At 37.3% G+C, this 14,529-nt stretch overlaps 2 protein-coding genes across 2 annotated transcripts; both read right to left on the bottom strand.

Moving 5' to 3' along the window:
* Positions 1-2,377: 2,377 nt before the first annotated feature.
* Positions 2,378-4,239, bottom strand: LOC126784752 (probable receptor-like protein kinase At1g80640). The gene is made up of 6 exons (XM_050510250.1): positions 3,762-4,239; positions 3,472-3,635; positions 3,303-3,373; positions 3,060-3,195; positions 2,815-2,961; positions 2,378-2,729 (listed from the first exon to the last, which is right to left on the bottom strand). The coding sequence occupies exons 1-6, from the start codon at positions 4,204-4,206 to the stop codon at positions 2,667-2,669; spliced, it is 1,026 nt and encodes a 341-aa protein (XP_050366207.1). The 5' UTR covers positions 4,207-4,239; the 3' UTR covers positions 2,378-2,666.
* A 1,296-nt stretch (positions 4,240-5,535) lies between these two features.
* Positions 5,536-7,465, bottom strand: LOC126784895 (exopolygalacturonase-like). The gene is made up of 5 exons (XM_050510433.1): positions 7,133-7,465; positions 6,639-6,956; positions 6,235-6,524; positions 5,892-6,120; positions 5,536-5,799 (listed from the first exon to the last, which is right to left on the bottom strand). The coding sequence occupies exons 1-5, from the start codon at positions 7,463-7,465 to the stop codon at positions 5,536-5,538; spliced, it is 1,434 nt and encodes a 477-aa protein (XP_050366390.1).
* Positions 7,466-14,529: the final 7,064 nt, after the last annotated feature.

Genomic DNA, 14,529 nt, shown 5'->3' with positions numbered 1-14,529 from the left:
CTCGCGAGCTACATGCACTAAATGCAATTATAAGCTAGGGGAAATGCTGGACAAACTCATGCATGCACTGAACCTAACATTATGTATATCCATTGTTTAGGCCGGCCACAGCCAAGAATTTAGTGGCCTGATGGATGCAGTTTAAGCTATATAGCAATAATATACACCTACAACGTAGGTTGCTGGAAATCTCCACACCATTGTAGTCAATTATCTATTTTTCTTCTCCTTTCAATTATTTACTTAATAATAGATCCTGATTGATCACTTAATTAGCTAGGTAGACAGTCCATTCATGACATGCCAATGCAAGCATCCAAATTCTGAAATACGCAAATGCGTAGGTAGGAGTAAACATGCTTAATTACATGCATGTGCAGAGATGCTGTAGCTAGCCAGAAGATCGAGTATATATGTTTCTGGCTTTCTGCTAGCTTGGAATACCATTGTCGTTTCTGCAGTACGTTTTCTTCATTCCAGTCGTTCTTCGATCTTTGTCGCCGCCGGAAAGCTTTAAAACTAAATTCCGCTGTTGATGTTGTTTATATATGTTATTATTCTACGTGCCAAAACTCGATCTGTGAGAACCCTTGGACTGAAGGTTGAGATATTTCTACATATATATATAAGAAAGATTCTGTATCTGAAAAACAACAGGGAAGAAGGTCGATTTGATTTCTTGTGGTAAGAAGAGGCCAGGGTCATTGAACAAGAACAAGGAAGAGGCCGTCGCGCGCCATTGCACCTTGATAAGACATTTAGACGTACATTCATCTGCTATCTTTTTGGTTTTGTACTGAAAGGGTATATACTTCATCTCAATCGGTTTCTTCTAGCCATTTCGTTCAAATGGATATTTGATATTGGAGAAGAAAACAAATTAACAATTTACATCATCCTTGTGTGGCTCTTGTTAAGCAAATTTAATGGAAGTGATACGTACAACATAGCTTATTTGCTTAGCCATAAGAACCAAGAAGAGCCTTTCAGTCGAGGACAAGTAAAATAGAAAGCTATGTAGGACGAAATAAGGTTCAAAATCTCCCCGATATATTCTCTGATATCTATGTTTTTCAAAAAAAAAACGACATATCTTAAGAATAAATATCTTTATTTTTTCCCGTATCTGCGATATTTCTCCGATAACATAAAATATATTCGATATTTACAATATATCTGATATATCTTCGATATTTTGAAGAAATATCCAAAAACATTTATCTAAATTTTGTTATCTCAACTTGATGATGATTCAGACTCTCCGAGATGAGTTTTCGATTAAATAATCACCTCGAGCCTCGATAGATATCAAAAGGAAAACTAGAAGAGTAGTCCCTCAATCGGCTAATTTTTAATTTTTCGTAAAAAAAAGTCTGGATGAGGAGTGAAGGTTCAAATTTAACTCTTGAGAGTCAAACCATAACAGTGACAAGTGTTTTCATTGACCTTGATAATGAAAATGGCAACCCTCATCCACACGTCGTAAGAAAAGCGACTGATTTTGAAATTAATGTAAACAATGTATTATCTGATGAAATTGGAGACCCGAAAAATGATTATGATAATGTTAGTGTGTGGGGCGGCGTAGCAACTTTAGATAGTTCAAATGATGATGATGATGATGGTGGTGGTGGTGGTAATGGTGATGGTAGTGGTGGAAGTCGACAAGGTGGTAGAGATAAAGTGTTTGAATATGGACAATCTTATGTAGGTGGAGGATTTGAGTAGTTTACTTGTGAAAATAATTTTGATCATGCTACCTAAGATGAGGATCATGGCTCTAGAACAGGTGGTCATGGTGCGTAACAACATAATAGGTGCAGAAGGAGGACAAGAGGGGCTATTGATGATCAAAGTATTTCGTTTGATGTTACTCTAGTTGCTTTAAGTTTTGATTCTATATTGATAGAGCACAGAGCATAGTGGGACATCAAACGAATCACATGAAATCAAACTATTAATCTGGTCATCCTATTTATGATTATGGTCAGTTTGGATAAGTATATGATCAATCATCAAGTTGGTTTATCATTGTTATCTCATTCTCAGAGAAACTGTCAACAGTTCGAACGAGATATATGTCTATCATGTTAACTATTACAATTCGTATTATATGGCTCGTATGTCTTAGGCAGAGTATTGTAATTTTGTTGACCAACGTGCGTCTTTTCAAGCACATAGAGTCTTTATTTGTTACTAGATAAAACTAATAATTGTATATGTTTGTATATAATTTAATAATAAATAAATAAATAATTTCAGAATAAGAACGATATATTTTTTTCAATATCTGATATCTTTATTTAAAAAAATATATATATCTATCTATACCGATATTTTAACACTTGAGATGAACAAATGTTTTACAAACAAAGGTTTCTACTTCGTGATGATTATCAATCTGGTTGACACCGGGAACCCAAATATTTATTATGAGCAAATTTTTATTTCAATGGATCAATCATCTAGCTAGCCATCTAGGTCTATGTACATATCTGTATGCATGAAAGGGGCGAGGGCAGCATGCATGCGCAGTTCATACATATTATACAAAAGATTATAATAACCTCATGTACTCATTTGCAACTTGCAATACCAGTACTGTGTAGTTCTACACAGCTTGATACCAATCTGCTGCTAGCTTCCTCTCTTAGTTTAATGGAATGCTAATCAAATGATGGAGATGTTTGCATCACCATCAGATTCTCCCCTTTGAGATAAGATATAACCTGAAACATAGAGAATCAAACCCAATCAGAAAACAAATTTCATTCATATTATAGACTACTTAATAATGTTGGTGATGACTGTTACCGCGCTCATGCATGGTCTCATATCTGGACTAGACATTGTGCACTGAAAGGCGCTGCACATGACTTTAAACATTTCATGCATGTCTGCGTCTTCCCAATCTTCATCCAATAATTCATGAAACGCTCTTTTCATCACCTTTGGACGAGCCTGCATTTACATATATATCTTTTAATTAACAGCGATAAACTAACCAATAATGAAACATGTAAATTTAATTGAGTAATGACCATTAACGTACTACTAACCCATTCGATTAGAGTTTTGTCGTCCTGTAGCGCAGAACTTTTGCAGAAGAGCCTCAGCAGCAAGACTCCATAGGAGAGAACGTCAGATTTCACTAGGGCGATCGCGTCGTGGTCCAAATAATCCCGAAGTGAGGGCCTTCATTAATAAAAGCAGATATAATGCTCGAATATTAATACATGCATTTTAGTACGGTTAAGTTTGAATATTACTCTACATATATACATGAGTTCACTAAGCTGTACCTTTGGTTTTCGTTGGATATTGGCTTTGCTTGCTTAAGATGAAGCCATTTGGCTCGTCCAAAACCAGAGATCTACAACAAAGCGGACTGGATATCAATAACAGAAACATAAACGTGTACGTGTAATTGATTCAACGAATTATTGTAATTCTTTTGTTAATTAATTCCACCATCGGGCTTAAATCATTTCTCAGAAAAATGTTGGTGATGAGCAAATTGCCATGGATTACGGGACCCTGGGGACATTCTTCATGCATATATCGAAGTCCTCGAGCAATGTCTATTGCTATCTTCAATTTTTGTTGAAATTTCAATTTTAAGTTCCCCATTGATCCTGCATATGGTTTTTGGAAAATGATTATATATATATAGCTTATATCATGCATGCATGCATGCATGCATACACATCATATTCCGTCACTAATTTTAGCATTGATCAACTTGATCCAGTAAAAATTACCGTAGAGATTTGTGTGTAAAGTCCCTCTTATTGTTAACGGAAATACCAGGACAGCAGTCACTTCACCATCGTAGAAAGCAGTCAGCCGAAGTATATTTTTGTGGTGCATAGACACGGCTGCTTTCTTTTCTCTTTCAAGCATAGTACGCCACTCTCCGGTGTATCTCTTTACCGTCACCTTGGTGCCATTAACAGGTCGCAATCCCTCGTACGCCAAGTAATCGCCATTCTCATAGGCCGGAATTCTAGTCCTGAATCCCTGTGTCAGCTCGTCCACCATTTCCCAGCTCAGCTCTTTTGGTAGCCCTAGCATACAATCAGCCCCCTCAGATAATTCTCTCCATGGACCATTACTATGGCTTTGCAGAGAGGAAGGACCTTTTGAGAGTGCCTGTATCGAAGCCTTCTGGTAAATTTCTTCATCCTGGTGAACCTGATCAGACATTTTTGTTTGGCTATTCGATCGATCGACCTCAGTGATTTCGGTGATCTCGTATTGGGAAAATTAACGCTTGGAACAAGAGGACTTAATTTTTATACCAGGTTAGATACATATGATTACATCCCACATAGCTACAAACTAGCTAATAGAGAGGACGTGGATAACTAACTAATATGTCTTGTTAGCACCGATGGGTGCTGGAGTGGTCGATCTGACCTACCAAACCTTAATCAACGAAGAACGTAGGGGATTACGATTAGCAACTTAGCAGACTCCGAATATACTAGCTGATACAACTCATACATGCCTACAAGGATGCTAAAAGAACAAGAACAACTAAGATGATTCACCAACACTTTTGTCTTTTTCCATTTTTTTTCTCTTATATAGATATAGGATTTTGTTCTTTATGGGGAGTTCAAACCCAAGACATCAATCACTTACGTAAATTTTGAATGTACGTATGCTCGTCTTATCACTAGTGGCGGACCTGTTCAGAAGGGAACTTGGACTGCAGCCCAGAGAGAGTTGGTACTAATTGATTTTATTTGTGCACACATTATTGATAAGCTTGTCAATTTATTTGGCTTTCTTCTATAAACTCAGCTCCTAATATCTTCACCACGTACAGGGTTCGATTCTCACGTTTAAATTTCTCCTGTATTTACATTTTCTTCAGTTCTCCCTTTGTTTTCCTATTTATTTCCCCCATTTTTTCTCCCTCTTAACAAATTGAGTTTAAATATTATTTTGATCAATGAAGGAAACACCAAAAATAATGCAGATGAAAAAAAATCTCATAAAGGAGTTCATTAGCCTAAACAAAATCTAATTCCTAGATCCGCCTCTGCTTATCACGTTTTAATTCCATCAATTCAGTGAGACCACCATATATATCAAGTCACAATATGATGATCTACAACTAGTCCTAGATACTTCTGTAGTTCTGTATATGATTAATACCATATATACGCAATTCATCCAAGTGTGTAGGGGCCCCTTATTGATTTTTTATTAGGTTAAAATGTCAATTATCAAGACATGCATGCATAAATCATGGCGTTCGTTCTCAATTAAAATCTCGCGATCGATTGGTCAATTTTCAATGGTATGATAGCCAAATTAAGCCCCAATGCGATGACTTAGAGTACTATACTCTATGCATAAAATGAAATACACAGAGATGAGAGACAAAGTGAGATATATATTTGAGATTTAAAGGTCAAAATTTAATTAGTTAATACGATAGATGTGTATTTCACGTATTTGCTTTTCCTTGTTTAGATTAAGTAGATCGAAATCTTGTACAAAGGGGAGGACCAATCGAATTACTCATTTGCAAGCCGGTGCTGCTGGATTAATTGTGCCCTTAGTAGTAACCTTTGCGTTGTAACATTCTGATGCGATGCCCGTGTTTTTGTTGGTAGCAGCGCCTCCGAAGGCAATGTCGATGTTGTTCAACTCAACCCCGTCACAAGGGTTTTTAGCGCTACAAGCTAGTGACACGGCAACGTTTTGCGACGAGGTGCCCTTTATGTTTCTGAAGTGGATATCACGGAGCTTATATAGGGATTGCGCTCCGGCGTTTGGATTATTCTGTTGATAGAGAAACTTCAGTATCAGATCGAAAGCTAGATTGGTTTATATTGGAGTACTGAACGTGGAGAAATTAACTAGAATTGAAATACTGAATTAATTACCGGATCTTTCTTCATTCCATAGTGTTGATCGATGACGATTGGAGCTTTTACATGGTCCAAGACAAGGTTATCGAATACAATTCCGCTTGCTTCTCCTCCGTTTTCATTGGCCCAAGTTTTGATTCTGGCACCGTTGGTTGTGTTCGACAATCTGCAGTTGGTCACATTGACACCAACCACGGGTTGTTCGTTCTTATACTTTCCAAGACTTCCAACACTGTGATCAAATTATCTTCCATATATAAGAACGTATTGAATATATATATATATATATATATATACAAATTAGATGCGTGCATGCGATATTAATATTAGTTGGGTCGTTACGTACCTGATGCCATGGCCAGGGCCGCAAGTAACGTTGTTGACGGTGATTTGGCGGGCGCCCTGCCCGATGGAAACACAATCGTCTCCGGTTGCAATAACGCTGTTGATCACTTTGACATTGTCGGAATCACTGATGTGGCAGCCGTCAGTGTTAGGGCTATCACCAGGAGCAGTGATGTGCACACGGTCCAGGGTAACGCCGCTGCAGTCAGTGACGTGGTAATGGAAGTACTTGCTGTTCAAGGATGTGATTCCCTCTATAAGTGCATTCTTAACCTTTATAAATTTCAAGCTCTGCATCCACAACAAATTAACCATCATTTGAATCAAATCCGTCTAGGTTGTTCGCATTTACACCGGAGAATAAATTGGTTATGAATAGATCGGAGTTAGGGCAGTGAGTCGTACGGATGGGGCATGGGGGCAGTCGTCCTTATCGCAGCCATTTCCATTCCATGTCTTCTCGCCTTGGCCATTGACAACTCCGTCACCGGTGACAATCAAACCGTCGATACTTTCGAACTGGATCCATTCAGGGGAGGGATAATCGCTCAGATCGGTTGTGGCTTTCACTTCTCCCTGAATTTCCACCACGATGTCCTTCGAGCTGGTGCAGGGGCCTTGGAACACCATAGGTCCAGTCAAAAATGTGCCCTTTGGAATAAGAACCTTTGCCGGACCTTTGTACTCTCCTCTGCATGCGGCCACCCACGTCTTAATGAATGCCTGCATTGCATTACCACTAATTAAACATTTCATCGTCACATCCATAGTATGTGCAGAAAGTCCGATCCATCCACCATAAACTTGTTAAGACGATCGAACATTTAGATTGATCACGTACAGTTTGAAATGCAATGATCGGTACTAGCTAATGTATATATTGTCTTTAGAAAACTAACCACTCCAGTATCATTGTTGCCATCAGGATTCGGGCCGTCATCTTTCCCATTATCACCGACGGGGACTTGTTTAGTTGGATCTCCACCGCCGGGAAGCTCTCCCATTTTGCGTCCTTTTGAATCGCCAGATTCAGGCTTGGCACCGAAAGCTGTGACATCGAATACTTTTCGGTTCGTAGTATCAGTGAGGCTCCGACGGGGTGCACCAGCCCTCAAAAGATGTCCACGGGATGCACCATCGGACGCGCAAGCGAGAAAGACTAAACCTACGAGAATAATAGCAACTAATCTCCTTGCGGTAACTATGTACGGCGATCTTAATCCCATAGACATCTTCCTATGTACTAGATTTATTATTATTATTTTATAAAATTTATCTGGAATGGCTAAGTAAGAAAACATCTGATAGCCATTTTAAAAGAAGAGCTAGGCTGCCGAGGCATTTGTACGCCCTCCCCCTTTGCATCTATTTTTAGAGGCGCCAACCAAAAGCTGACTAAAAATTTGAATACTCAAACAGTGAGACTATGTTTAGTGCGTGATATTCTCAAATTTAGACATGTATTTCTCTCAAAATAGTAAATAACGACCAAGCAACCACAAATACAAATAGTATCTAGGCCAAAACAAAGAAAACAAACACTATTCGATGGTGCCCTGCTGCACTGTTTGTTAACCGTACAATCCGAAACAGTTATGTTACAGCGTTTATATTTTCATTTTCCAACTTTACGAAATAGATGTCACAATAATTCTCACACAATGCGTAGAAAAGCTACATGATCGATGCTCCACTTATCAAGTTATCAGTTCAAAGAAGAGCTACTTAATTTTCGAAGGAACATTACATGCCATGCAAATTAAGAAGAACCATGATAATAAAGGAATTTCAAGAATGTCACAACCCCGAATTTGAAATGATAAAAATTTAAAATAGAAGCCATGAAAACTCAAAAACAATCTCAAATATATTGAAATAATCTTATCATAACAGTGTATCGAAGCTGAGTCCACATCATGACTCAGTCAACTCGAATAATACACAACCGATGAAAATGTAAAATTCACTCAATCCTCACTACAAACAGCAGAATGAAATCTTCGACAATCTTTAGCGAAAACCCTCTAATTCTGCTAATCCACACCTGCAGAACTATCACATATATCATTGAATAGGTGCACCGGGATTGTAAACACAAACCCGGTAAGCTTTGCAGCTCGTATGAGTAAATCAATAATACAACTCGCATATAAACATAGAAGAAAATACTGAAAACATTTAATTATAAATGTACTCATGAGTCATTAGACGACCCATCTGGTTGTCCAATAATATCTGAAATATGCGTGCTCATGAGAAATCGGGTAACCCCTCTGTTTACCCAAATACATTTATAATACGTGTACTCATGAACGCTGGTACTCATCTGTTACCCCTCATGTAGTACGCCGCTAGACATTGGGTAACCACTTGCTACCCAATATCCAAAAATATGGGTACTCATAAGCTGATAACCCATCTGTTACCCACAAAAGAAAATACTGAAAACATTTAATTATAAATGTACTCATGAGTCATAGGAAGACCCATCTGGTTGTCCAATAATATCTGAAAATATGTGTGCTCATGAGAAATCAGGCAACCTCTCTGTTTACCCAAATAAATTTATAATACGGGTACTCATGAGCGCTGATACACCTCTGTTACCCCCTATGTTAGTACACCGCCTGACATTGGGAACCACTTGCTACCTAATATCCAAAATATGGGTAATCATAAGCGCTGGTACACCTCTGTTACCCCTCATGTTAGTACCCCAACAGACAGACTAGAGCTCTAACTGAATCGTAACTGTCGACCGGCCAAGACTAGGTTCCGACATGCCAACACGTCCAAAGACATGTCCACAGACCACAAAAAATGTTTTAACATTGATAGAGCGTTTTATTAAAACGTCTATAATAAACCCTGTAAAACATCATTATTAGTATAGAATAAGCATGGATCGTTCAGTCCGGAGAATTGAAGGGAACTCTAAACTTTTAGTGTTAACAAATAATTGGGGGTTTGAGATTGATTATTAACTACTAAAATAAAACCTAAATTATTATTTACATGATCGACTTCTCTTTAACAAACTAAAACCAAATTTACCATTACACCACATAATTACATGTTCGAACCTATCATGCATTCTAATTCGACCAATTACATACTTTTTAGACACCAATACAATTAGAGTCTTAGCGGATCATCTAATCGTGCAAGATTTCAATTAACATTTATATTGACTTATGACCTAATCTAAATTTGCATGCAATCGAATTCAAAAACACTTAGAGTATAAATCAAACAAGATTACTTTTAAGCACCAAATCTTTGTTGGAGACATGTTTCATGTATGGCGTCACCCACCATGGTTTCACATGCAAATTTCCAGAATTTTTACCACTTTTAATCAACACAAATCGAACCTACTTAGGGCATGATTCGATTTGTGTCAATATGGTTGATGAATCTAGCACTCAAACACAATCTTAGGGAATGCATCCAAGCACTAAATTCATATGCACATATCTAAAAATTATCTAAAAGTATGAGAAAGATGATTAGGATACAACAATAGAAATACAAACTCATTAATTATAGAAAACCATCAATTCAGCAAAGATCCAAAAATTCAATAAAACAATCTGAAAATTTCGATTCTTAATACAAAACAATAATCTCACACAAACATCATACTCCAATCTTCATAGACAAAGTATTGTAAAAAATCAAAAACAAACAAACCCACGAAGAAGAGTTGCGAGAATCACACGTTATATGAACCTTAGAGGTGTGTCTTCAATAGTGATTTCGGTGGAGATGGAATTGCTATATGGGAGATGATGGATTGTTGTTTTGATGAAGGATGTTTAAGGTAGTATTTTGGTAGAGTTTTGGCTCTTGAATGCAAATGAGAAGTGATTTTATTTGAGAGAAGAAGCCATGTATATATAGACGAAAGAATGAGGGTAGTTGCATCTTTCCTCATATTATAATGCAATGTTTTAATCCCTTAAATCATGTCATGTTTTGCTCCCTAAATATATAGAGGAAAGAATGAGGGTAGTTGCATCTTTCCTCATATTATAATGCAATGTTTTAATCCCTTAAATCATGCCATGTTTTGCTCCCTAAAACATGCCATACTTTAATCCCTAAAACATGCCATACTTTAATCTCTAAAACATGTCATGTTTTATTCCCTAAATGATCATCTTCTATTTAATTGTTGCATGATTTGGCTCTATCTCTTTTTCTTTAATTATCTCTTTAATCAAATCTGAAAATAAGAAAATAAAATCATAAGTAAGATATAATTAGTTTCAAAACCTAACAAGGATTCCTAGTCAAACTAGGACTCTAAACCAATTATGTGTTTTTAACTCATGTAAGCACAAAAATGCATCTAATACCGCCCAAGACTCTTACTACGACTCAATAGTACAACAATAAGGGCTAAGCAAAGTACAAATTGAGGTAAAAACATGTTAAGAACGTCGCACAAAGTGCCCCTATCAACTACCCCACACTTGGCTTTTGCTAGTCCCTTAGCAAAATAAAACTAAATAAGACACTATTGCCCCTAAATGATTGCCTCAGAATCTCAAAACACATAGTTTTCAAATTTAAGCATTTGAATATAAGCACATAAATTTTAAGTTTCATAAACATGCTTCATAGTATGAATAAGTAAGAAATGAGACAATAAGCACATAACATGTTTAGTCAATCCAATCCTCCTCACAAGGCATACTCTATTATTTTCACTCAGATTCATGGTTATGATTCACACACAAGTATATGCAAGAGAAAGGATAATAAGACATCAAATAGCTTGCATATTTCATCAAATGAAGGCACTTTGTGAATAATAAAAGGAAAACCTCATTTAACAACTAAGTGCACAAATGGACCAAAACCATATGCTCAACTCTTGTGATCATCTCCACAAACCAAGATTTGCTCATTTTAAGAATCATTAGGATTATTAAATAAGGTAAATATTTAGGCGTAGCTAAAGACATGGAATATCAAAGAATTACAAAGGTAATTCTATAGACTTAGCAGAGTAAACATCATCCTTATGACACCACACACCATCAGGGGCCGAATATAACAAGTTGGGCAGAATCATCATTCTAACCACAAAGTGAACATGAACAAAGGTCAAGTAAAAATTTTTAGACCTTCAATTACAACTCAACTCCAAATCACAAATGAAAGACAACATAACTTTTTTCTTTTCTTGCCGAGTTCATCATTCTTTTTTTTTCTTTTTCTTGTTTTTTTTTTCGGCAATGCTTGCTTAAAAGCTTATTGATTTTTTTTCTTTCAAATGTCTTCCACCCCACACTTATTTCATGTATCATCACAACATCATCTCAATAAGAATTCTGCCAAATCTATAGGACAAGGTAGAGGTAACTATACTAAGCATGGAGATAACATATGTGATGAATAAAAGGCTCAATGTATGCTCAAATGTGGTTCAACTAAGGGGTCCCAAACAGGGCACATATAGGGATACATGGTTGTTTGGCTAAAGTGGTGGTATTCCTAGAAATGATCCATAAATCATTTTCAAAATCAGAGCATTTTATGACTTAAATGTTTCAACAATCACAAAAGTCAGTTCTAGTAAATTCTAGAGTCCATTAAAAGCTATGACACATAGTTATTGAATATGCAAAGAATAGTGAGGTTCATGAATAATCACGAAATTTCAAATTACATCTCATGAAAAAAAAAGTACATATAGGCTCAAAAACTCACATGTTGTTATGGACTTTAAACTGACCAAAACATGTATATCATAATCAATCAATCCAAATCTCACATGTTCATATCAAATCCACATCATCAATGAAACTTACAATTCAATTCTTATGAAATGCAAAACCATCATCTATGTATTTTAGAGACATAATCATCCTAGACTTTAGGGGCATCCTAAGACTCAATAAAGCAATAATTGTTTTTTTAGATTTTTTTTATATCATGACACAAACAAACAATGAACTTGCAACCCTACCCCACACTTAGAAAATTACATTGTCCTCAATGTAAGCTCAATAGTAAGAATGTAATTCACAAGCATAGAATAAGATCACATATCAACACATATATAAGTCAACCATAAGAGTGAAGGGATTAGAAAATTCAAACTCCCGTAGACGACTCCTCCACAGATACGGTTGAAATGGGTTGCCTCCCATGCAGCGCTTGAGTTTTATAGTCTCTCATCCTAGACTTTCTCATGTTCATTCTCCATTAGGCGCATCTCTCACAATTGTCTCCTCACACGTGTGCTCCTCAAATGGCTCATAGTAGGGCTTAAGTCGATGCCCATTCACCTTGAATGTCTTCCCTGTTGTATCACTTTTAATCTCAACTGCACCATGAGCAAACACGTTAGTACCAACAAATGGGCCAACCCAACGCGAACGAAGTTTCCCTGGAAACAACATAAGCCTCGAATGAAATAACAAAACTTTCTGGCCCACTTGGAACTTCTTTCCTCTAATCATTTTGTCATGGTAAGCACGAGTTTTCTCCTTGTAAATCCACGAAGCATCGTAAGCCTCATGCCTAATCTCCTCAAGCTCATTGAGCTGCAACTTTCGATGTAGACCTGCTTCATCCAAGCTCATGTTGAACTTCTTCACCGCCCACCATGCTCTGTGCTCTAACTCCACTGGAAGGTGACATGCATTCCCATACACCAATCTGAATGGTGACATCCCAATAGGCGTCTTGTACGCGGTCCTGTAGGCCCATAATGCATCATTCAACCGATCACTCCAATCCTTCCTTGTTGGACCTACAGTTTTCTCCAGAATTCCCTTGATTTCTCTGTTAGACACTTCTACCATGCCACTTATCTGAGGATGATATGGTGTCGAAACTTTGTGGGTTACTCCATACTTCTTGAGCAATGCCTCAATTGTCCGGTTGCAGAAATGAGAACCTCCATCACTTATCAAAACATGTGGTACTCCAAACCTGCAAAATATGTTAGTTCTCAAGAAACCTGCAACCACTTTTGAATCATTAGTCTTGGTGGCCTTTGCCTCCACCCACTTTGACACATAATCAACAGCCAATAAGATATACAAGAATCCTCTAGATGAAGGAAATGGACCCATGAAATCTATACCCCACACATTAAAAATTTCGACAGTAATAATAGGAGTAAGGGGCATTTGATCTCTTGGACCAATCTTACCTGTCCGTTGACACCTATCACAAGAAACACAAAACATGTATGCATCTTTGAAAATAGTAGGCCAATAAAATCCACATTCAAACACCTTCAAAGCTGTTCTACGAGGCCCAAAATGACCTCCACATGCCTCATTATGACAAAAGTTAAGAATTGACCTATTCATTTTCTAGGATACATCTCCTAATGACTTGATCACTACATTGTTTCCATAAATACGGTTCATCCCACATATAATGTCTAGCCATTTTCTTCAATTTAGCCTTATTAGCATGCGAAAGTGTACTAGGAAAAGTCTTAGTAACTAAATAATTGACAATGTCTGCATACCAAGGTACACTTACCTCCATCCCAAAGAGTTGCGCATCTGGGAAAGTCTCACGTAGTGGCTCTCTTTCCTCATCTCGCACGATCCTACTCAAATGATCAGCCACCACATTCTCACTTCCCTTCTTATCTCGAATCTCAAGGTCAAATTCTTGAATCAACAGTATCCACCGGATCAACCTGGGCTTAGCATCTTTTTTAGTCATCAAATATCTTAAGGTTGCATGGTCAGAATACACAATAACTTTATAATGCAAAAGATATATCGAAATTTTTCTAAAGCAAAGATTACAGCCAAAAGCTTCTTTTCAGTAGTCGAATAATTTATTTGGGTCTCATTAAGAGTCCTAGACGCATAGTAAATCACTGCAGGCTTCTTCTCTTTTCTTTGGCCTAACACTTCCCCAATTGCATAGTCTGAAGCATCACACATCAATTCGAAGGGCAGGTTCCAATCCGGAGGACAAATGATAGGTGCACTAGTCAACAACTCTTTCAATTTCACAAACGCTTTCTCACATGCAACAGTCCAATAATACCACTCACTGGTAAATAGCGCAATACTTCTTCGTGAATCTCCGCTATTTGAATATGGAACATCATAACAACGAAAAGGAATAAAACGGCTATAGCTCCTATATGAACTACTGGGAAGATCATAGCGAAGAAGTAGAGACCTAACAAAAGAAGTAAACCTGAAGTGTCGCGAAAGACTGGAATGGGAAACAAAACGGAATGTACCAGATTTTTAGCACGTGCAACCATCAAACCAGAGACCAAAGCAGGGCTCCTTTATAG

Source organism: Argentina anserina, chromosome 2 (assembly GCF_933775445.1).
Source record: "Argentina anserina chromosome 2, drPotAnse1.1, whole genome shotgun sequence".
Lineage (NCBI taxonomy): Eukaryota > Viridiplantae > Streptophyta > Magnoliopsida > Rosales > Rosaceae > Argentina > Argentina anserina.
This window is presented reverse-complemented; position numbering and strand designations above follow the sequence as displayed.